A 25,448-nucleotide genomic window follows, 5' to 3' on the forward strand; every position below is an offset into this window, starting at 1 on the left:
ACTGTCGTTTCTTTATTCTGTTTTATATTTGAAGACATACACCTCTACGGAGGGGAAGCATAATCTTGAATTTTTATCTCGCCTATATTGAAGCAAGAGGCTATAGGATAGGACCATTGTTAGCTTTAGGAGATGTTGTTAGACTGTATGCATTAGTGTAAATGGGTGCCTTAGACTGCCTGAAGTGCGTAATGTAACCATATTGCTTTATATATTATTAATGCTGTTAGTTTGCAGAGACCAGACTGCCTGGATTGTCTATGAGCTAGGATTCAAAGTAGATCTACAATCACTTGATCCATTTAGGCATTAATAAACCAAAGGAATAAATATATACTGTGATTCATTAAACTTTGAATAACTGAGTCTGTGTGACTGTTGTCTGGGTATTGGAAAATTTGTAAGCCAGTACACAAACAACGCACTATAGGAGTTTATGCAATCGATTTGTCCTCCTGTTTGCCTCTCCTTATTCTATTAGAGAATTAAAGAAATGCACGAACGTGACAGATGATTTTATATGTACACAAAATACGGTTTTTGAAGAATTTTGATGAATATGTAATTCATTGGTTGATTTCTAATTTGTTATTTATAATAACCTAACCCAACCCAATACTGGCAACTTAATTATTATACATTTTAGGAATCACAGAAAGACACCACTTTTTTTTTTTTTTAAATAGATATTAATATACCACTAAAAAGGTACTCTAACTACAGTAAAGCAGGTCAGGTAAACAGACTGATTAAAAAATACCATGAATGCAAACAGAATAGCAGAAGGCAAGAACTTACCATCATAATAGACAATAGCTCCCACAAGCTTGTCTTTCTTTAGCATGGGGAAGAGTTCAAGGGCTTTTGCTTTACTGAGGACATAGCTACTCTTCAAACACTGCCCTCCTGCCACAAGATCATACATCTTTATACCAGCCCAGTAGTATGGTAACTGCCACCACCTATAAAATATACAGGATACAATGACTTTACCAGCTAAAACTGTTTTAACACTCTATAGATATAAATATCGTATTTTATTTTGATACAACAGGTAGAGGAGCTCCAGCGTCGCTGAACAGGTATACTCTCTTTGGCGCACACATTCCTGCTGAATGCCACCACCAACTTAGACCAGCCATTTTATTACATGAATACAAATTTTAAAAATCCCTTATTTTTACTAGAAATCTACAGGCCCCGGGGAAGGCTGGCATAAGCAGATTTGGCCATGGGACATTAATTCAGTATTTTTCCAATATTACATATTAAATACTCCCATAATATGTACTGGTAATTGTAGGATGAATAGTTTCTAAACAGTGTGGCAAAGCTAAGTGACATAAAATATTAAAAACTACTTATTTTAAAATAAGTGCACAATTCAATAATTTAAATGTTATAAATCTAGCAAACTACAAACAATACTTTAAAAGGCCTCTTCTTGCAACTTACAAAAGGATTATATTTTAAATATGGAGCCGACATAATTTTAAAAAGTACAAAATAACAAAAAACATGACACTGTGTTACACAGTAGAACTGCATAAAACAACACACACTATTAGTTACCAGTCAGTTACAGTTTTTTTTTTTTTTTTTTTTTTTTAAAAAGCCACTATAGTTTTATTCCTCTTTTTCTTCGCACTAGAGTCAAAAATGTCAATGGCTTTTACAATTTGCTACACACTGTGTATGTTTTTGCCAAATAAATATGAGATCTTATAATGCTTAAAGCTTTACCTATGCTAAATAAATTAAGAGTATCCTTACTTGTAAACAGGAAGCATGATGGGTAACGGTGCTGACAAATGAGGAGCTATATCCAGAAGATTAGAACGTTCATGAAGGGCTTCTTTTACCATCATGTACTGAAAGAAAAACAAAGTTTAGTTTCAATGCTAAAGGAAAGCAGGCGATTTTATTTTACTTAAAAGCAACAATCTGTATGAAATAGGCATTTTTTTAATTCCCCAAATTAAATGTCTAGGCCCACAATGCTGCTATTCACTTTGTAGTTTTAAAGACACTGTAGAATATTTAGATTTGGGCATATATTAAGTCAAACGCAAAACACAAGCAAACTACATTGAAGGCCAGGCTGACATGGAAATTACTTCTGCCATTTGTTCCAGATTCTGATTTACATCAGATTTCATTTTTCTGACAGCTGCTGTTTCGAAAGCAGACACAAAGGCTTGGCAATTGTGATATTTTCTGCACTTGCTAACTTAGTTTAATCTGGCCCAACCATGGAAAGTTATCTAGGGTGCAGAACAAAGTTATTTTCCAAGTGCAGAAACTGGCACAAAAAAAAAAAAAGTCCTTTCATTTATTTTTGATTTTCATTTAATATATACATCTTGTATGTTTTAGTATTCAGCTAAAATATTTTTCTCTTTTAAAATAAATGAACGCAATACTATTTTTTGTTTACAGTAACCTAGATTCCTCTGCATCATGCAAGGCATTTATTATTTTTTTTTTTTTAACTATGATCATATATCTCACGCATAATGTCCTTGTGAAATACATAATGTAATCAAATATGACTTCTGACACCTCCACCTTATACAACTTCACACAGCAACCATTTACTTTACATTATGTATTCAGACAGTAGATGTACAAAACATGTAATTTATTACAAATCTGCTGAATTTGCAGAAGTTGTAAATCATGTAATCACACTAATTGGTTCTCTCAAAATCTAACCCTGAAGACCCATGCATCTTTATACTGGCAGGAATTAGACTGAAAAGGGGAAACTTGATACATGAAGTAATGAGATTCTTATAAAAACTTGAAACATGCTCTAAATTATACCATTTTATTTTGAACCCAAGTGACTTCTTCTGAAATCATTAGGAAAGGAGTCTAATGTTCTAGTGTTATATTTTTAACATACATATACTGTTCTTCAACCACTGTAGATCTGCCATCTCTCAAAACAATAATAAAAATAACATTATTTTTTTGTAAATCCATAAGCATAACATTATTTTATCTAAATACTTTGTCATATTTTACATATTTTAAATAATGTAGTACTCTTTATAAAAATGTTTACTACAGCTTCTGAAATTAAATATAAGTAGTAAACAACCAATTACTATACACATAAAAAATATGATGTTAAAATCTTGTGTGTATTTTAAAATATAAAATTGTAATGACATGTCTGAGTGTTTACGTTACCCCCCAAAAATGAACACCTTCACGATTAACTGCACCGCAGTATTTGCAATTCTAGACTATTGTGGTCGTGCTATAGCATAAGGCACTATAGTTGGGGAAAAATGAAGACTAAAAATGAATGAAAAATGAATGCAAAAGGAAATAAAAACAATATGGATCTGGAATTTAAATGATAACTGTCAACTATGCAGAAAAATGAAGCATTTACCTGTTCGTAATCTAATTTCATAATGGCTTTCTGTAGATATCTTACTCCTCCGTGAATGAGTTTGGTACTTCTGCTGCTTGTACCTGATGAGAAATCATCCCTCTCCACCAGGGCTGTTTTAAGATCTAATTGGAACCAAAAAGAAAAGAAAAGAAAAGCCTACTGCTAAGTACCTTGAGACCACAGTATTCAATAGACAACTATATGGTTTGCATGGCTTCACATGTAAAGTAGTGAACATTATTAAACTTCACATACAGTACCTTTTCAATTACAAAATATCTATCCAATGAAATAATACAGGCCTTTCTTATAACAGTTAAGGTACATTTAAAGGACTCGTCATGTTGCAAAAATCTTATTGGAGGTGCACCATTTTGTGCAATTGGAAATCCTTTTTCAGTGTTCAGGGTTGAAGTTATTATTAACTGGATTAGAATCAGTGGGAGAGGGGATCTAACTCCCTACTGCTGCACCATTAGACAGCTGAACTGGATAAAAGAAAAAGATTAAAGAAACCCCTAACCAGTAGCATAGATAATTGATTTATAATGTATTAGCAGCAGCAGAAAGAAGCACACGTTGGGGAATAAGAGTGTCATCTCTCCGATGCAGTGACTCTGCTCCACCTCCTTGTTCTTTTCATTCACCACATCCTTGAAACTAAAACTAATTTCCCTTAAGATTGCTTCTTTCAACTGCTTCTGTGATACAGACCCAAAAGGACACGTTTAAAAGCCATTTCAATACAATGATGCAAGGTTATGCAACACCAACTGGTAAATATTGGTTAAGAGAGCCTGTAAAGGGACTGGAACATGAATTAACAAAATTATAATCCTAACTCAATTTAGCTGACACTAAGAAAAAAAAAAATCACAAGTAAAATAAAAGGCTTTATTAACAAAAAAAAAAAAAAAAAAAAGATTTACCATCATTAAAATGCATATAATATAACATAAGCGTTATTTAAAAAAAAAAAAAAAAGTGTCTTTAAATCCCTATGTACATGCATGGCATGTACAGCTGCCCAGTCAAAAACTAATCTGAGATATATCCTGGAGCTATAACAGCTTGGTCATCCCTGGATAGGGAGATTTTGGAAGGTCATCTGAGGTATCAGCAGCATTGGAGACATTTGTTAAGTTACCCTGACTGAAAGGAGATCCAATGTTTGAGAAAGTCATGGGGCACTCATGTTTAAAAATGCAAAACTTTTCTGCATGTAATGAAATATTCTTTCCTGAGTACTACCAAGATGACCATATCTAACCAGATCACTAGATCCAATCCAGTTCAGGCATTACAGGATTACCTTGGGAAAGGCAAACCACATTTATTTTTTGCCATATGTATTTTTAGGCACAAGAGACCACAAACACACAGTTACTGGTGTTAGTTCCAAGAATGCATACTGGAAAATACTTTACTTACTTCTTGTGACTGCGTCCAAGGCACAACCTGAGCCTGTTGCCCCGCCTCCAACTACAAGCACATCAAATTCCTTTGTATTCTGAAGAGCACACAACTGAGATTCTCTTGAAGGAAGCTCATCGGGATGAAGTAATTTTAATGGTTCTGCAGCGTCCACAAACATATGCTGTGTCTATACAACAAAAGCAAAAAAGCCATTCCTTTGTTCTATTATAAAATAACTGATGAACTGAACATATTCATAAATCTATGCAATATATAGGAGTTGTGTAAATCTGATTAAGTAAGTATTTGGAAGTTAGAAAAGTATCAAATATACATTTTTTTTGGTCATTTTATAACACACTTAAAGACAACAAATACATTTATAACAATGCATAAAATAAAACACTTATTGGTCTGGTATAGCTATGTACAAAGACTTATTAAGACTAGCTAATTATTTTTCACTTAATCTTAATATAAATGTACAAACCTTCATACTAATTAGCTGTATTAACACCACACTGTCAAATCAGGGCAATGTGTGCATTTTGATTAAGTGACCCTTAAAAAGGTGGATTGATTTACAGAAATATTCAATACAAAGTATGTTGTATAAGAGTTTTAGTAATGATTAAATGTTGTATTCATGCTGTATTTAGCATTCATTCTAAATGATTACATCAATCTTCTTCATGCTCATGATCCATTAGACTTGCAAATCTGTGAATGAACCTAGACATTTGCAATTTAGACTGTAACAGCAAACAAGATCTAATAATTAGTGTCTAGTTCTAAAGATGTGCATATTTAAACACCACAGACAATTAACAACCAGGTTGTCCTGTAATCATGCAAAATATATAAGTGTGACGCCGAATTGCATGCAAATTATTCTTCTGGGCAGAAAACTTTTTTCATGGTTTGTTTGTGTGCATAAACACTGTTAAAAGCAAACCGGATTAAATATAAATATAACTATCTGTAGTAGGTACGCTACAGATTTGACATTTTTTCCATATATTTGAAAAACTGGTTTTCCAATTGTGATGTAACTTGCAGAGGTCGCGCTGGACAGAAAAAATATTTTGCCATGCATTCACTGGACGCACAGAATGGAAAGGGACGCAGACATGCATATTCGTCCGTAAAATAGTTGCTTGTTTAAAAACTGTTCTACAATTTAACAGCACTGTAAGGTACACTCCATTCCTGCAGCAATAAGCCTCATATTTGGCTCTGCCAGCAGTATTAAGGATATTTACTTTTAGGCCCTGTCCACACAACATAACCGATCTCGAGAACCGTACTCAAAAATGTTTAAATTAATCCAGCTCAAACTTTAGCGTCCACACTGATGTACCGTTTCAAGTTTAGTCGGGCGTAATGCGTACACACATTGCTATTAGAATAGTTTGGTTACAGTTCCTAGCAGTGCAATGAACATTGAAAATTAATATGATAGTATCCCACCATGCACTGTATTTTATTTTAAAATAATGTGTTATGCCTCACATTAACAGAGGTCCATATTGCTAAAAGATAAAACAAGTATTTTGGAAAAAGTAAATGCGAACACACAAACACAAGTAGGGCTTGAAGTTTTCTGGTTTTATTTTTAATCAGGTGACAAACTTAGTTGATTCAGTTTCATAATTAAACTCAGAAAAAGCTATTAACTGCAAAACAATCTTTGCTTTTGCCTTAACATGCTTGAGCCTAATTTTGGTCTCTTTAATTTATCTCAAACAGAGCTGACAAATTACATGATTGTTCACCCCCGATCCTACTTTAAACTTGCATTTCATTTGTGCAGTCGCCTAATTTAATGTTGCGCTTTTGTTATTTTCTGCACTAGAACAAAAAAGTGTCTGTGTTTACATGTATATCTTACATGTATATGTCTGTGTTTATATGCATATATTTTTTTAAACTACTACATTTCATTTAAACATTCATAAAAATGTACCCTGATGCACATCCCTGGAGTTTCTTAGCCTTTGTGTTAAAATGTATATTTGATGGATGGGACGTAACATTTTGGACATGTGTGTTTCAGGAATGCATGAACAGAAAAGCCAGCGCGACCTCTGAACTTGATATTAACATTATTTAGCATAGTGCAATATGTAAAATATCATGGGAGTGTACATATTTCCATTTGCAGGTCATACTGCATTTATCTAGAAAACCACACATCAACTTGTGATGAAACTTGGTATTAACAGTATTTATCATACGTTATTGAGGCATCAGATTGTGGGCATGTATGGCGGTGTCTCTGTCTATACCCATCGGTCTGTATGTCTAATGCATATTCAGTTATTCATTTTAAAGAAATCAGAAGCACTGGTGAAATTATTATTCCAGTCATTACATTGGTTATAATAACACAACAAATATTAGACATCACTTTTTTTCAAAGGAGGTATATTTTGCTTACTTTAGGCTTCAGCAAGAGGACCCAGAAAATCCATCCAATAACAAACATAGAAAGATAACCATTAGCAAAAACTTTGCAATGTCAAATTTTCAACTGTGAAGCTGTAGAATAAGCAACAGCAACATAAACCTGGATGACCTGTTTTAATGCAATAATCAATTAATCGCAATAAACAGTTGATGCCAGCCATACTTATCCTAAACTTTGGATTTTAGGCTTCCATGTACACAACATGCTGGAAAAAGGACTGTACCACCTCCAATGTAGAGCACCTAACGCACAGACTATATCAGGCATTGCTTCTTTGTAAATTATTGGTTGAAGTAGGTATAAAGGTTTGAGCCACAGCTGATATAGGTCAATCTGACCCCATTTCTCAATCTTTGAATAAGGTGTGATAGCTGGATGCCATATTAGTGGGATGAGCAACAGGGAGACCAGTGTAACAAAAACCACCATGTGGATTACTGAGCTGCGTGAATAATGAACATATAATCTGCTCAGGATATTCTACAATCTTGTAGAAGCACTACCTCAATGGCTTTCAAGTGCCATCCACACCAATGGTGGTCACAAAAATAATAAATGTGAATTGATGGGTAGGGGTACAACACTTTTCCATAACGCTGTATGACCCAACATTTTCACAGGAAACTGGGAAAGTAGTATTATTATTTACTTACATTATTGTTTATACTCATCACATACTCTTGGGACTTTTACAGTTATGAGAATAAATATATACAATCGAGCAATACCATAGTTTACAATAACATCCATACACAAGCAACAAACATTTTTGCATTAGGCTGTTTAACTTGAAACAAATGGAACATTTTGTATTCACATTTACAGACACTGCAGTAATGGGTAGTGAATATAGTGGCTAAATTATTTCAGGTAGTATTCATGAAACAACATTGCAGAACCCTGCAGCAATTTAATGAATTAGAAACATGCTTATAAAATTGGGTGCATATTGTTTTTTTCTTGCCTAATATGTAAGCACATTAACATTATTACAGTAACAAAAGCACTTTTAAAGGCTGTCCACAGTAATGTTAATTTATGCTGGTCTAAAAAAAAAAAAAAAAAAAAAAATTCTTTCTAATTAATTAATAATCAACAACCGCATTGCCACAGCAACTGCATCCTACAATGTTATTATTTATAGATTCCCTGGGGTTACTTTGAAATACCGCTCCTACAGTGGCAGGCACATTTTATTAATGTAGGAAACAAGAGCTTTTACAAGCCTTGAACTAAAGCTAGAAACAGGGAACCCCACTGCAATCCATGTGTTGTTTTTCTTACATTTGATTTATATCTTAAAATACACCCTACTCAGTTTTTTTTTTTTTTTTTAACAATACACTTTTACTGTGCTCAGGAAAAACAATACCAACCAACCCCCCCATAAAAAAATAAATAAATTGGTGGATAGCCAATAAACACCGTAGAACACCGTAAAAACTGTGGAAATGGTTAATCCAAGTTGACGTTACCCTTTTCCCACTAATAAATAAAACCTACTACCAAACTATTAATAAATACATTTCCCAGTGCTGCTGGGCAATGTCCCACCTTCCTGACTTGTCACTGATTTGTTCTAAATACTTTATACCCACCCCAACTACTGAGTGACAGCACATTTCTATTGGACACTCCACTTGCGAGATTTAAAACGATCAGGATTTAAATCTGTATTAGAGAGTTAAGACACAGAGGGCCTCATGCACTAACCAGTTTACCACGCAGTATGTGTTACTGCGTGCTTTGTACACCTGCTATATTCACTAACCAGCACAAATGACTTTGCACGCAAAATGAATCGCGTGGAAAAAGATACCATGTGCGATTAATAATGGTAATCTATGGAAATGTATTCAAATTCTCTCCCCTAATACCACCAGGACTTGATATAAATGCCATATTTACTTAAAGGTGCTAACTTTCCTAAGTCTTTCAGCGCATGTTAAGTTTACCACTTATTGAAACCAGGCGGTGTCTGTTTAAATCACAATATAAATAGAGCAGACCTGTGAGTAGTGCTGTGCTGTAGTGGAAAACATGATAAACACCTTTATCTGCTTTCAGGTACTGTATAAAATTTTTTCCAGGATAAATGAGTGCCCGTGTTCCACAGAACACTACAAATGTCAAAATAGGCTACACAGGATGTATTTCGTTGGTTTTGTGGATTAAGAGGGCAATATTTTAACAGTGTTGTAATATTGTACATAATGATATGATTCTGAAAATGCAACTTACCAAAAGATGACTGCACGAGAACTATATTACATAGCGCAACAATTTCCTTTATTCCAATTCCAAACGGTATTCCTTTCTCAATTCAAGATACATTGTAGGACTAGACAGCGTTGTATAAAATCCCATGATGGACTGTATTTTTTTCATTATAACATTATACTGCCGAAACAGCTAAGAGACAGTTGTGCTCTTTTAACACATGAATTACTACACTGAATTATTTCAGCCCTGCAAGCATTAGCATTTTGTCATGGAAGAAAACTGTGAATACTGCACAAATTGTGACTAGCCTGTGCAGCACGTCGAAATCGCTGGATAAGCAGCTGGAAGGTTAAAGTTTCTTAAAAGAAAAAAAGAAAGAAATAAACCGCACACTTGCAATCCTTTAAAATAAACACATTTATATATAGCCAATGTTTCGGTACCCGAATAGCTTCAAAATAAACCAGAGGGGGATAAAGGTGAACAAACAAATATTTGTTTTCAGTTAATAATTTTCTATTTCTCCACTTTGACCGTCTCAAAGCAATACATTCCTGGTGTTACGCAGAATTCTGTATCCCTGCATGATTCCATGCCTGTGCAGATGTAGTTTTTCAAAGCTGGACATGGATGTGCGATATTCCTGTGCCTGAGTCCCACTGTGTTCTTAAGCACTGCCATTGAGTTCTGCTGCAGTTTGCAACAAATATTGAGAACAAGACCAAACTAATTCTGTAGCAAAATAAAACAGCACATTTAACACCACTGATTTTCTACAGTACGCTCAGCCTCCTGTTTTGCTTAATACACAAAACCCTTGATTAAAAGTAACCTTATAAAACTATTTTTCTTTTAAAACACATTTGAATTTTATTAAATATATAGCAATCTTGATCTACGCAGGCGTCAAATCTAACGAGATACAGAATTCTATGGAGATACAGAAATCTGTACACCAGGCCGCCTCCCCTCATCCAACAGAGACCCACTGAAGATGTAGCTGGTGCCAGCTGCTGCCTCTTTGGTCACTGTCACTCTGACAAAGTGAGAGCTGCTGTGGAAGACAGCAAAGGAAAGGAGGTACAACTTAAGTGTGCAAGTAAACTGCTTAGTTACTACGATACATATTTTGACAGAAAAAAAAAAACGCTCAAGCACTTTCAGAAAGTAACCGAAAACACTAATTTCATACCATATATCAAAAATGAAAGCCCTGAAAAAACAATTTACAAAAAACTTGAAGAGAGCTAAAAATAATCACTGAAAAATACAATTAATAAAAACCCTACCTATAGTACGTCTTAGGTTTCTTTATTTCTTTATTAGATTTTTTTTTAACTATAAATCTCATATAGCTCCAAGACAGTGGGCTACAGTTTGGCCAAATACATAATTTTAGTTTTTTTTCCTTTTATTTCTTCAAACTATAATCAATTAACAAGCCTTTGTATTAAAGAAGATTACTTGTAATTACTCCAATTTACCAATCCAGTTATCCAATCCACTCAGTAATATGGTTTGCCTTTACATTCTAATGTATGTGATAGCCTGTGACAGGTGTTACAAGGTTGACACTGGTATGCCTGTTTTCCATATATAGTGCTAGTGCAGGTTGCATTATATATACCAAAATGTTTCCGTCATTTGGAAAGTAAAAATATCACTGGTTCTAAAAATCTTGTTAGGCAATCATTACCCTCATGCACCATCTATGCAGAAATACTTTGTCAAATATGGATATTTATGGAAAACAAAAAGGTTTTGAAAAAACAGTTCACCTATTGTCCTTCATAAAGTATTGTAAATTTCTTCAGTTCCATTGAGCCCCTAGTAATGGCAGGGCAAGGGTATTCAAAACTGCTGCTGTTTGTCTGAAAAGCTATGAGGACAATGGGGCAATTAGTAAATTAGAGTTAAAAACAGTACTGGACCCCAGTTCCAAGCACAGCAGAGACCAGTAATAAACCGTTTGGCAACAGAACTACAATATATCATTTAACAAAAGTGTTGACAATAAACTGGGTAATGAAGTATTGAGGCAATGTCAAGTAGCTACAAGCGTCACAAACCCAAGGAAATTATTAAAGACATAAATACACACACATGTTTGCATTTCTATATTTGTTGGGACTTTTCATTGACTTTCACTATATTTGTATTTACTATTTCTAACTTCAGTCAAACAAAACTAAACAGAGGGTGAAAGTCTACAACAAACTAAATATTTTGGCAGTTTTTTGGAAGGTATATTTAGTTCTTTACACAGTGGGGGTGTCCCCACAACGTTGTTTTTTCAGAAGTACTATCTTTGTGGGGTCATTTTCTCAAATTGTGTCTGCACATTGATAGTAATACATATAAAAGCACTGTTCACAAATTCAAGGACACCCAGAATGTAGGAAGAAAAAAAAATATGGGTATGGTAACTGTACTGTAGATAAGGTTGAATTCCGGTGTTATTCTACAAGCACCACCACTGGATCTCCAGTGTCCACACAGTTCCTTTCCTAAGGATATCAAAACACAGTTTTAGATTAAAGCATACCTGTTTCTTGTACGCAGAAAGCTGGGAGAGGCCATAAATTGCAGCAACTGCGCCACCTCCAAGAAAAATGGTTCTCTTTGCTGCCCTGCGGAATGCCATGTCTTCCTCTGTGGAAATATAATGTTGCACTTAATCTACTACAGCTTTGAAATAACAGATGAGTTTAAATGGTAGGTCTTGCTATTATTAGCAAAAGAACATCAATCAAGGTTTTTTTTTTTTTTTTTTTTTTTTTTTACTGATAATCTGTTCATTAATTACATTCATTTTTAGACAGAAACAGATGCACAGTACATTCCCAGCAGATAATGGCTGATACAATCACTGTTTATTAAGAGGTAATTATCAATTAAATTCCTATTTAGATGCTGTTCAGGTGTATTTATGAATAACTAATTGCAATTTTCAAGGATAAAGTGTACTGTGCCTTCCAATTTACAAGGAAAAAAAAAATTGAAATCGCATACAAAGATACTGGTTTTATGGTGTGAAACTAATTTTTGAACAAATGCTAGAAAAGGCAATATTTTTGCTTCTTATTTCAGCTTTTTTATATATACATAATTTACATCTGTAAATTAATGTGTCACCTGTCAGACTCTACAATAAACACCAATAACAATTTTTGTATGACACTTTAGTCAACACAAAGCAGTACACCATTTTATAGTTTAAAGTCCATTTTAAAGCATACATTTCCTCTCTGCAGTTTAAGGAAGTCACTTGTACATTGTTTCTACACCTTCTACATGTAGGCTACTTTATATTCTTGAAACTATGTGGTAAATAGCAGCAATAAAAACCTGAATTAACTGATAGTGGCCTTCTCTCTGTTCCAAGGGTTAGGCTCAGAAGGAAAGGAGAGGTTGCTTTCTGTGTTCAGGCTCCGCAACTGTGGAATTCTCTGCCTAATCATGTTAGAAGTTCACCCACAGTGGCTATTTTTAAGTCAAGACTTAAGACCTATTTTTATAATTTAGCCTACTGAATTATATATATATCTTTTTATACCACATTGTCTTATTTCCTTATTCTTTTTACAACGTTTTGTAATTACTGCTTTTTGTAAGTCTGTGTGAAGTGCCTTAAACCTCTTGGTATGAAAGGCGCTCAACAATAAAGTTTATTATTATTATTATTATTATTATTATCTGTTTTTTATGCAAGAAGCATTCCTTTTGAAAATACATGGTTATTTTCGTTCTGTTAATGGCAACAGCTTTCAAAATGAGTCCCTGTTCAAGACTTCATTGTTAGAAAATACCCCCAAAAAATTAAAGGGATATATTTTTGGAATATTTCTTTCTTAACTGTTTAAAATCCTATGACGAGTAGCCTATTTCTTAAAAATTGTTGCGATAATATATTTAAAATTAAAGTTTGTTATCAGCTGTAATTTTTAAAAAAGCACACAGCAAATAGTGACCATTTCTACTTGGCACAGTGCCTGTTTGAAAAATTACAGTCAGACCTAATCCATAATGACATATCAACCCAATCATGCCTATCGCAAGTCAACTGACAGTTGCTTCATCTCATGTTAAATCCTGATCTTCTCTTTATCAGTAATCAGAAGACATGGTTTGGGAATTTGCCATTAATGTGTTAGTCTACAAGAGTCTGCTTTCAAACAAATATCCGGAAGGTCACCCTTCAACTGAAAATTGGCAATGATGAACAAAATACTGAAATATATGACAGCAACAAATAAATAAACAGCATGTCAGCGACATTCACCTCCCACCATGGTTGTAAATACAACATAAGATCTGTCAGTAACATGAAAAAGTAGATCACCATGACCTACATCCACTAGTGTATAGTGTATGTACGTGTTGACATGCAGCTAGACGGACACAGAAGACGCCTTCGTACACGTGCAGGTTCTGATAAGAATGCATTTTTAAAGTTTCAACAAAATTGTACAAGAGGTTTTAAAAGCCTCCATATACCCAAAGATTATTATTCTTTGATAATACAGCATATGGATATGATTTCTCACTCATAATACATTGAGAAGACGGTGTTACATATGATATGCAATAACTCAGCGATTCTTTAAAATGTTGTTCTATTTAATTACCATAATATGATAAACAGCGTTGTTCAGGTTGGTTGGTTACACTGTGTATATTTAAAATGTACAATCTTGTTTATTTTACACTGCATCTTTGATTCAGTAAAAATGCCTTTAATAAAATAATATTTCCTTCTTTAAAAGCAGTGGGTAGGAAATACAGTAGCATGGAGTAGATATTCACAGGAAGAGAATCCTGCCATCTTTCTTTCTAAACAAATACAGGAAGCTTTACAGCTTAAGCTAAGCTGCTGTTAATTCCACCATCCACTCTGGGATGCTTCTACACCAATTACAAAGACTGTAGGAATCTGTGCAAATAAATAAAAATATAGAACAATAATAAAAAAAGAATCTTGGAAGTAAATGTGTTTACAGAAAATGGATTTTCTACCAGTGAAATGGGAATCCAAAATTGTTGCTCATCAGTCAAGCTCATTAAGTTAGTGCAGGGCTAGGTTGAAAAGTTGCGAGGTTGATGGTCTCAACTTGGTCCCCAGTGAATATTAGTCCACATCACAAAGCCACCTAACAAATTAACACAATTACACTACTATGGCAACACCTAATATTCACAAACAACACCAATTAAACAGCTTAGTTTCAAAACAATTCACATGGTCATGACAATTATTAGTAGGTGTTTTACAAACAATTTCGACCTGTGAGTGACATCAAGTTGTTTTGTAGGATAGCAAGTCCAGGTGATCTGGATACCTTAAATAGAGTATATGCCCCCAACTTCCTCTCCCTGAATGACAGGCAACCCTCAGAGAGAGAATGAAACGTGAGTTTTATTAGTTTGCTGAATTTTCAAACTACACCAGGGCAATTGATTGCATCTACATGGCACATAGGCCACCTGCAGCTTCAGAATACATTTCTAGAAATATGGAAATATTTAAATGCCATGAATATGCAGGGAGGCTGAGATGCCAATGGAGTCATTACTACTGTTGTGCCAATTACAGTACAAGTCATGATGACAAAATGACTCATGAATATTCAACCATTACTGATATACAGGTCACTGCAGTACAGGATTCATTTGTGTCTGTACTGGGAAAAGGCTTCTCCGTTAGCCCAAGAACTATGAATGAAAGGACTTTTGGATACCATCATTTGTGAGCCCAATTATTGCAGTAACATTGCACACACTATCCTGTAGTTTTTCTTTCTTGCTTACTGTCCAATATCTAGTATGTCCAAGTAGAACTAAAAAAGGAAACATCATCGATCACAAAATGATACAACGGTTGAAACTCAACTATCATTTTTTATTTATTTGTGAAAGTCAAATTTCACAATAACAATCCTATTAATCAGCACCACATTTGGTAATAAAGCATTTCAGAATCATGCCCATAGGCTTATGTTATCTACTTAATTCCATGCTGCATAACCAAAATTCAACGCATTTCAGGGTTCCACATTTACTGTATATTGACAAACTGCCAGTTATGTGGAGTTTCATGCCCAAATATATTAAAGGAAATAGGTTGAATGTCACTCATTTCTGTAAGTGATTTTGTAAATGATAACAAATAAAATGGCAGTTTGTCGTGGAATTTAGAATGTAGTAGCGCGTAGTGATTATTCAGTGTGAAGCGGCCCATAGTATGCAAGCCGCGCTCTACCTAAAAATATGCACAGTCAAATCATTTCCTACACAGTATAAAACGCTTTTTATTTATTTTTTTCTTTTCACACAATTAGGTAAGAAACCCCATTGGAAAGGACTATTCTACAAGCTTTACACGGTATCAGTATTTCAGTGTACACAGTTATATCTCAACAGACTTAACACACACACAAAAAAGAAACACTGTGGAGACAGGAAACCAGAGCAAGCACAGTACTCCGGCTTTGGCATACGGGTACTTAATGAATCTACACTACCAAAATAAGGGAAATAATGATGTTTTTGCTAGTATGGTTCAGTGAAACTGAACAACAATACTATGTTTTTGTAGTTGATTGATTGTCATTTTATTTAACCAAAATATATTTGTATAAATTAAAAGTGTGTAATAAGACAATATTTACATCTAAGTCGGTTTCCAGATCCAACAGCTTTCTTCTTCTTCTTCTTGTCTCACTTCGTAACAAAAACAAAAGTAGAATCGCAGGTTACCTTCATAACTTTGGCCTACCTATATATCACAAACATACAATCACAACACAGCCCTTCAAAATGTGTAATAAACGCCCATTCAACTGAATCTAAATTACAATAATTAAAAAAAAATCAACTACTTACAATAACATCCAGACAGGGTTTGTCAAAAGAAATACCCTAAACCCTATATCAGCCACTTTTTCGATATTTATTTACTGCCGTCAATTTTTTATTTTTTTTCCCCCACAAGATCATGCATGAATCTAACTGAATTATTTTCTTGAAAGTAACAGGATACAATAAGTTCCGCAACGTCAACCTAACACGGAAGTACCTCTGTGCTTCTGACACTTCACACAACCAATAGAATTGTAAGAAATTGACCCACAGCCAATAATATTATTAACAGAGGCGGTGCGTTCTCCCGAGGTTAGATTGCAGAACATCACTTTCAATTGCAGCATCTCGTATGTAACTGTTTTGTTTTTGTTTTTTACACAGAAATAACCGGCACAAGGTCTAAAATACTATTGCGTGAATATATTAAGTAATATAATTATTAGACACTGTACTTCTTGATGCTGTGTTAAGGAAGGGCTGTTTAATAACTGGTTTCCCAATAACGTAACAGACGTACAGTATTTATTCCCTCATAATAGGAGTATCGTTGAAACTCACCCACATAGTATACATTTATTTGTGACAGTTTAAAAATAAAATGAGAAATGTGCCTTAATTAATGTTCTATTAGGGTCCATATTATATTATCTATATTATATATTATAATATATATATCTATATATATATATATAATATATATAAATAAAATAAATACATGTTTATTTAACACAAAGCTAGACCACAGGATAACAAATCATTAGTATTTACTCCTAAAAATAAATAAATAAATAAATAAATAAATAACCGTACTTAACAATAATGTAGGCCTATGATAATGTTGTTTAAACTAGTTTTGAACGTTGTGTATTCAATACACACAACACTGTTATTTTGTATTAATATTATTGTTACACACCTTTTCATAACGTCCAACGGCTCCTACTTGTCAAGTGTTATTTCTAGTGAAAATGCAATGCCATCGCAGAACAGGTGCAAAGCGCCAGTTAACTTGAGAGCCAGTTGGAATGTAAACACCGTCCTCGAATTAGAACTGCAGCCAATGGCAACCCAGCAGAAGAATGTCTGACTCCGTGTCTCGGGGGTCTCCCAAAGAACGAGGACACTTGATCAGGAACCGGGCAAGCCCCGAGCACGTGGTCTTAGCAATTATAGGTTAATACTGCATTGACCAGGGTAACCTTCAATCACGGGGCTATGTAACTTACATGTATCTTCAAGAAATTGTCATAAACTATTTATTTTCTGCAACAGCCAAATAAAGAATCCAAAATGCAACTTTATCGCACACTTTCATATGCAGAGAATGCTTGCTAGATTCCAAGCAGAATTGTTTCTTAAATAGGTGTGGGTTTTTCCAAGGTCTCCCTAGTTTTAATGTTTAATATTTTACCCAATATGTTAAAATATCTGACAATAGATTGATGCACAACTATAAAACTGCTACTGACTGAAATAGGTGAAAAGGTTTTGTGTGCCATTTGAATTTATGTCAATCCATAGAACAAAGATTATGAGATACTATCTTAGAGAATGCTGTTTTTCTAGTGAAATGTTAGAAAATATTTTTAAAACCTTGGATTTTACTCCTGTTTCAAACCCTAGTCCAAGCTCTAAATGAGTTGTGTTCATTGTTATAGTGTTAATAGATAAAAGCAATGAAAATTACCACTACTGCTACTTATCGGCCAGTCGGCTCTAAATGGAGTACTCTGAACCACTTCTTTTGGTTCCCTTTTACACATGTGAAGGTTAGGCGGAAGTGATCAGGCAAAAAGGCAGTGATTCTACTATGCTACTAAGCACTTTTATTTAAAGAAAAAAAAATCATATATTAATAAGAACAATATACAGTCACATTTTCCCATGCTTTTGTCAGCAACCCACTAGCACCCCTCAGTGAGAGCTCCTCTCCCAGGCCACAGTTAACCAGCAGTCTAGAGCACTTTTCAGGTCAATATTACGTCTCATTTGGTTTTCCAATTTCAGATTCAACTAGGCGGTTCCATTGGATTTTAGTCCTCCCAGACAAGGCAATGGAAAATAATCATGTTGTATGTCACTTTCAACAAACAGCATAGTTCTGTTACTTGGGTCTGAGGCTCTGCTCTGTTTTTTTTTACACGAACAATATTTTAATGACCTCTAATCAAATACCCTGTCTGCTACAGTGAGCATCCTGTCCAGTCTTTGCTTCAATACTTTTTGAGTAATAGGATGAAAAGAAGAATCTTGCTGGGGCGTGAAATAAGATTAATAGTTAGAGAGTACCCACACTATGCCTGCTCACCTTTCTTAAAAATGTAAACTAGCCAAGTGCTCCAGTTCTCTAGGTTGTTGCCCTTTATTCACACTGTTAATATGAAGCCTGTACAACTGGTTGTCACTCACTGTCTTCAAGACCTATCTTGCTCTGCAGGTTACAGTCAGTTTAAAATTACTTCTTTCTCTTTCAGTCTCAACAGACTGTTTCACTGTCAACCGTACTGAGAAAGCCAGAGCACATTATTTCCTACAGCTGGTCTTTAGGTGATGCTCTTTGCCTTTTAGTAAGTGCATTGCATCCACAGGATTACAATTACAGAGATGTCCATGAAGTTTTACTTGACTGAACAGTGAAATACATCATTAAGCTGTCTTTGTGTTCTTTTCTATTTTTTATTCTGTCTTTGTGTCTTTTTTCTATTTGTACCTCTATTGCAATACAGTACAATCTTGATGTGCAATACACGGTATAAATGTTAGTGCAATTTTGCTAGTTGTAATTTATAATTTTCTTTTCTGACTCTGTACATTTCATAAAACATCTTACATTTCTCTTTAGGGTTTCCAAGGCTGCTGATATAGCAACATGTTATTTGTTTCCTTTGATGGGGACAATTATGAGAACTATTCATTTTTAAGAGTTATATTAAATTTAATACTTAAGGTGTTTTATGCAAACAACCACTGTGATTTTCACATTTTATGTGGAGGTTTAACAAAGGAACCCTTAAGATCATACATATGAGTTAGCTAAAAGGATATTCCATTTACTACTGTGGAGTACTGAAAATGGTCCAGAGCCTTCCCTGGTACACCACTTCTGAGAGGAGCTCCAAAACCTTGCAAGGTCCTGCAGCCACTGGCTGGCCAGTCCTTTTCGGCACTGGGGAGCAATAAACCCACACTTGCTCCCCCGACTGGAAGTCCCGCCCCCAGGCACTGAGTGTCACATGACCGCTTTTGTCGTTGACCAGCCCCAGTGATGTGTGTCCGGGCAAATTCGTGGGTGACATCCAGTCTACCTGGTCACTGTGAAGCTCCTCAGGCACCACAAACCGGCTGAACATTGCAGTGGTGGCAGAAGGTCTCAACTTCCCGCCAGCACCGCCCCCAGTAGAAATGCTGCCGCTGGCACACTACTAAAGTGACAGACGCCAGGTCCTCTGTGCACAGCCTGTAGCACAGGCTCCTTGAAAGTATGCAGAATCACCCTCTGCCAGTACTTCCATCCGCTTGCAGGATCTGTCCTGTAGCTGCTACTGCCCAGCCCTCGAAAAACCCTCCCGACTCCGACACTACAGTTCCTCCACCGCCTGCTCAGCTGTCCCACTGGTTGATGGTTTCGTGGCCACCGAATCGTGGTTGGCGGCCTACACTATAGTTCTAGCATTGGAACAAGGGTCCCGATCAAAGCCAGCCATGGAATGGTGGTGGTAGTCAGTAGGCAGTGGTGCGGTTGGATGTGGAGTCCGGGGAGGTGGAGGCCCTGGCAGTGTGCTGCGTTTTCCTCTTCCTCTGTTACCCTGACAAGGACACTCCTGGCGTATGTTCTGGTAAAGTTTGTGGTTTTGTCTTTTTATTTAATTTTTTTTACAAAATGAATATGTCTATGGCTTCATTTTGTAATCAGGTTATTTATTTTACAGTTTTACTTTGTGAGATGTTTGTTCGAAATAAAAGTTAATTCTCAAAATACAATTTTAACGTATTCCTGAAAACCGTTCCATATTAATTTATTTTTTTTATGAAAACGCTTGGTAGATTTCACCTGCGAGTCAATAAACAAACATTAATATTAGAACTTGCAGTCCATCTAGTTCTTTATGTATTTAAAAAAAATAAATAGATTTCATGCAAATAGAGATCATTAACAGAGCAGTTAGTGTTGTGTTCTCTTCTATTATAAACGGGTGCAGTGAATGATGATAGGGATGTACTTCAGTGGTAGAGCGCGCGCTTCGCATGTGTGATGTCACGGTTTCATCCATGGCATCTCCAGTAAATTGAGGCTTTTCATAAAATTCGAACTTTAAGTTTTTCTCTTGAAAATTCAGGATTATAAAATAATCCTTTGGCATTTTGTTTTTATGAGTGTAGTACTGCGAAGTTACTTTTCATTAATTTCCCTAAGGCCACTGACAATAATGAAATGGGAAAGTATTATTATTATTATTATTATTATTATTATTATTATTATTATTATTATTATTATTATTACGTGAAAACACGCACAAATACAGTAATTCACTATTTTTTCTTTCACTTAAGCAGTGGTTGTATTGTACAGTACGATGACTATATTGTGTATGGGGGTGGGAGGTGTTATACAGTATTTATGTCACTACATCATTCATCTGCAAGTAACTCACCACAGCTAAGTAAACTGGAATGTTCAGTGGATGAAAACAAATGAATTAGTTCAGTGTATCATGATTGAGCTACTTTTGATACCTCGAATATTATAGTATGAATAATTGTGCTCTCTATTTTTGTACAAAATCTGTCACATTTCTTGCAATGATATCTGATCTAGTTTAGACATGTAATATATTTATTTTTACCATGCGGTTTTTCAACGGATAAGGCACATCATATCTATCTAACCCCACACGCCGTCAATGGAAAGTTGTTCTTGCGTGCCTGGGTTAACTGAGCACATGTAATCTGAACTACTGGAACTGACGTAATGGAGACTTGGTGCTGTGACATGAACATTGACGCTCTGCTCTTGGCTCCTGCGTTGAACAATAGTGTCGCTGCCCTGGACTGCGTGTTTCTGCCACACGGAGACTTTTTTTATATGCTGATCATCTGTCCCGTTTCAGAAGTGACATTGGGGAAAGAAACACTGACTTCCACACTAAGAAAAATACATATTTCTTTAGAGGACCAACATTCTTTCTAACAACAACTGGAAAGAGGGGAAATATGACGTTATTTTTTGGCCCTTGCCTGCAAGTTAACGTGTTATTAAAAATAACAATACCTCACTGAAGAAATGTATTCATTTTTGCTGAGGGATATGCGATAAACAGTAAGTACTACCTATTGAATCTAAGTTTAAACGTGTTTTATGTGAGCTATAAAGTTCAATTATCTGTATAAATTGGCACAGAATGCTTAAGCCTAGCTTTTAATCATACCTCAAATATTGTAAACAAAATAACTCATTTATTTTAACTGAGAAACACTAGTGATCTTGAATAAATGTATAGATAGATGAGTGTACCGAATACTGTAGAGTAGCCTATCGGTACTAAACATTAGTCTGTACTTTAACTTTGTTTTAATGTAATATGTCAAGATATCTAATTGAACAACAAACATGTTTTTATGTTTCTTTTTGATACAGCGGAACCGCTAATGTGGATCTAATTTTACCCAGAGGCTTACAGAAAGTAGCGAACGACATGGACTGTAACAGCAACACACTTCATGCATGTAAAATGTTCTGTTAGTGTAAATATTTATCTGTTTAGTATAGCACCCTTGACAGGTTTATTTCTCTCCGTTCAATATGGTCAATAATGGTTAGAAAGGCGTGAATCCGTAGGCGCAGCTGGATGGTGTTCCAGATGTTACATAACGGTTCCTGGGCATGGATGTTCGAATAACATATGGGAAGCCATATGGTTTATTTAGCCTTTTGCCTTCCAGTGAATCAATCACTCACGTTCTGAATGACGTTACCGTGACACTACACTGGCAATGATAGATTTTCTAGAGCGATTTAAACAGCTGTATATTAAGTTAACGTGATACATGATACTATATCCTGTACTGTGTAAAAAAGGCACACATTCTTATAGTTCAAGTATACTCTACTGTTCGACATATACTCCTCTAGCAAATACTGCAAGGGTATAAGACATTTCAGCGGCGGTTAGTTGCTTCCTATACAGTATAGCGCATATCTGCGTCTGTCTCCTTGTCTGCCCTGACATGCAATATGTGCATAACACAATATAACTGTAGTTCAGGTCTTTTTTTTTAATGGCTGCTGGGTTTGAACCCTTTTTGTCAGTTGTGGAAGTGTCTGTCTCGCCGATTCTTGATTTGTCACATCTGCATGATATAGCTTTCATTGGCTATTGGAAATTAAAAATACTTTCTTAAGTTACACACTCGAGTACACACACTCACGCACGCACGCAGGACGTACATTACACACGCAGCATGCACGCGCGCACGCACACACACACACACACACACACACACACACACACACACACACACACACACAGAGTAAGTTGTGAAATAAATGTTTTGCAAAAAAGATATCCGTTATTAAAGTTATATCCTTACAATCCGTATTCATTTAAGGACAAATATTTATATTTATATATATATATATAATATATATATAATATAGATATATATATATATCATATTTATATATAAGAGATAATATCCGACGTCAGTTATAATATTTATGTATAATCATAGGAAAAAATGACCCAAGGATATGAGGTCATGGCCCAAGACCCAAGGATACCTCGCCAAAATATTAAACATTCTGTATTTTGCAGGTTTTGACACTAAGTTGTTTTTTTAAATTTTATTACAAAGGGTTAAAAAATGTCTTGTTGGATTGTTTTGTACTTTTTTTAAAATAAGCTACAACTGCACTAATACAAAACTGTTGCATCTCATCCAAAATATGCACATAATTTGTGTCTTGTTCTTACTAATTGTGTCATGCTAATGACAAACGTTTTGACTAAAAGTATAAAAGTAAAACACCTCCAGTCAAAACGATTTGTCAGTATTAGATATTTTTTGTTTCTGTTAGTATTTCTAAATTCAAAGCTGTTGAGTGTTTAATCGTTATGGATGTTGTAATACTAATAAAATGTTTTTATTAGAGTAACGTCTAATGTCAGTTTTTCCAATTGCCTGTCATGTTTGATTATGCTTCAATCAAACCCTGTGCTGTAGACATGTTTACTGTTTCTTTTTAATCCCACCTGTTCTTGTAACTGAATGATTTTACACACTATTTTCTGTCAGTTCAACATTCTGAAATAACTTTAAACTACTGATTTGATTGCACTTGATAATCTCCCTCCCCAGTAATGACTGGCAATTAAAATATGCATATAAATAAGGTACTTAGTAATTCAGCTCTTCAATGGACAATTACATTTCTTAATTGCAATTTAAACCCTTAATTGTAAATAGCAAATGAATAACTGCATATTTAGGATATTATATATAAATACTTTAATAAATCCATTATTCAGAATTAATCAGTCAATTAATTAATTGTTAGACTGATAATCGTCCAAGGCAAGACGCAGGTGGTTGCGTTTACACGTGTTTATAAATTGTCTTCAGCAAAGCAAAGCGGTTACTTGCACTTATGAGTAGTTTTCAGAAAAGGCAGTTTCCAGAAAACAATTATGGTTTCAAAAGATTTGTGATAAAAAGCTTCCCCTCCAGCAAACTTAACTGAATTGGTCCCATTGTTTGTATCCCACAGGGGAGGGCTTCTATATTTTAAAACGGGTTGTTCTGTTTGTGCTATTGTGTTTTATTTTAGGTAGTGATACATTTGAAATCACCGTGATGCTTAATCACTAACTAGTTTAAAATGAGTCTAATAATAGTTGCCCCTTGATTTCAAAGTTCTATTTTTGTATTAATTGTTTTTTTTTTTTTACTTCATGTAGTTGTAGGTCTTTTTAAATCAATGTTACTTATGAATCATGAATTACTATTTTAAAAGCAGTGAACTACGCATTGTAATATTGTCAATAAATAAATCCATATATATTGTACACGCTTCATTGTGACTGATGGGTTATGAAAACCAGCACCACCTGCAGGAAAGAGCTAATTCTTTCGGATACAAAGGACATCATGTATTTTGCAGCAAGAAAGTATATAAATGAAACTGAAATCTGCTTTTATTACTGTTTGTTTTATTTTGATTGTATAATAACAAAGAAACCAAACCACATCTGTTTCCAAATTGCACTTACTCTGTTTTACATATAATACGAGTTTGAAGAATCCATAGCCTATAACAAAATTTAAACTGTTATAAAAGTCCTTATGTAAATATGACTATATATGTAGCACCACTGTAAATAATAATAATAATAATAATAATAATAATAATAATAATAATAATAATAATAATAATAATAACAAAAACAAGTTGGTAGATCAGGTGATAATTTACTTAGGAAGGTAAAACCACAAACTAGAAACAAACAGTAACGTTTTCAAACGCCTCTCATGCACCCTGGGTTATTCTCAGTTTTGTAACATTAGCATGGAATTTCCTGCTTTCAAGAACTACGAGTTGACTGGAGAAAACACTTTGAGAATATGGACATGCAACTCAAGTAGACACACGCAGACTATGAGGAACTGCAATTGTACTTTATGCTGTGGGTATTGCACATACTATTAACATTTTGATATGTGCAAATACATGCATCTGAAATACATCTGTTTTATTTCTTACATTCTCTTTCTCTGTATATAACAACAAAGATAAAGATTTGTTTTCCATATGTTCTAAGCTTAAGTGGCAAAGTTAAGCACTATGTAAAAGGGACAATGCCTTAGGTAAAGTTATAGTGAACAAAATTTGAAGCTGTACCATTCAGTGTATAAAAGTACAGCTATGTAAAACTTTTGGTCATAGCTGTAGGCTACAATTCAAAACGTTAAAATTCACTGTATACCAGAATCTTTTTCTTAAAGATGACGATACAATATACATACAAACTACAACTGCGCTCTGGAGCAATGATCTGTACAAATGTAACTCAG

At 34.7% G+C, this 25,448-nt stretch overlaps 1 protein-coding gene across 6 annotated transcripts in view; it reads right to left on the reverse strand.

The window, feature by feature from the left end:
* The window catches only part of LOC121322287 (glycerol-3-phosphate dehydrogenase, mitochondrial-like), a 36,561-nt gene extending 18,964 nt beyond the window's left edge, over window positions 1-17,597 (reverse strand). Inside the window, exons 1-9 of one of the 6 annotated variants that reach the window (XM_041262053.1) lie at window positions 16,401-16,567; window positions 16,187-16,238; window positions 14,535-14,668; window positions 12,064-12,170; window positions 7,266-7,271; window positions 4,841-5,012; window positions 3,407-3,531; window positions 1,774-1,871; window positions 799-962 (exon numbers count right to left, since the gene is read on the reverse strand). In XM_041262053.1, the coding sequence (XP_041117987.1) occupies window positions 799-962; window positions 1,774-1,871; window positions 3,407-3,531; window positions 4,841-5,012; window positions 7,266-7,271; window positions 12,064-12,162 (664 nt within the window). In that variant the 5' untranslated portion in view covers window positions 12,163-12,170; window positions 14,535-14,668; window positions 16,187-16,238; window positions 16,401-16,567. Of the gene's footprint in view, window positions 1-798; window positions 963-1,773; window positions 1,872-3,406; window positions 3,532-4,840; window positions 5,013-7,265; window positions 7,272-12,063; window positions 12,171-14,534; window positions 14,669-16,186; window positions 16,239-16,400; window positions 16,568-17,295 lie in introns of those variants that run through there. The other 5 variants (XM_041262054.1, XM_041262051.1, XM_041262055.1 and 2 more) reach the window with 5 other exon arrangements.
* Between the last annotated feature and the right edge of the window lie 7,851 nt (window positions 17,598-25,448).

This window comes from Polyodon spathula, chromosome 10, assembly GCF_017654505.1.
Source record: "Polyodon spathula isolate WHYD16114869_AA chromosome 10, ASM1765450v1, whole genome shotgun sequence".
NCBI lineage: Eukaryota > Metazoa > Chordata > Actinopteri > Acipenseriformes > Polyodontidae > Polyodon > Polyodon spathula.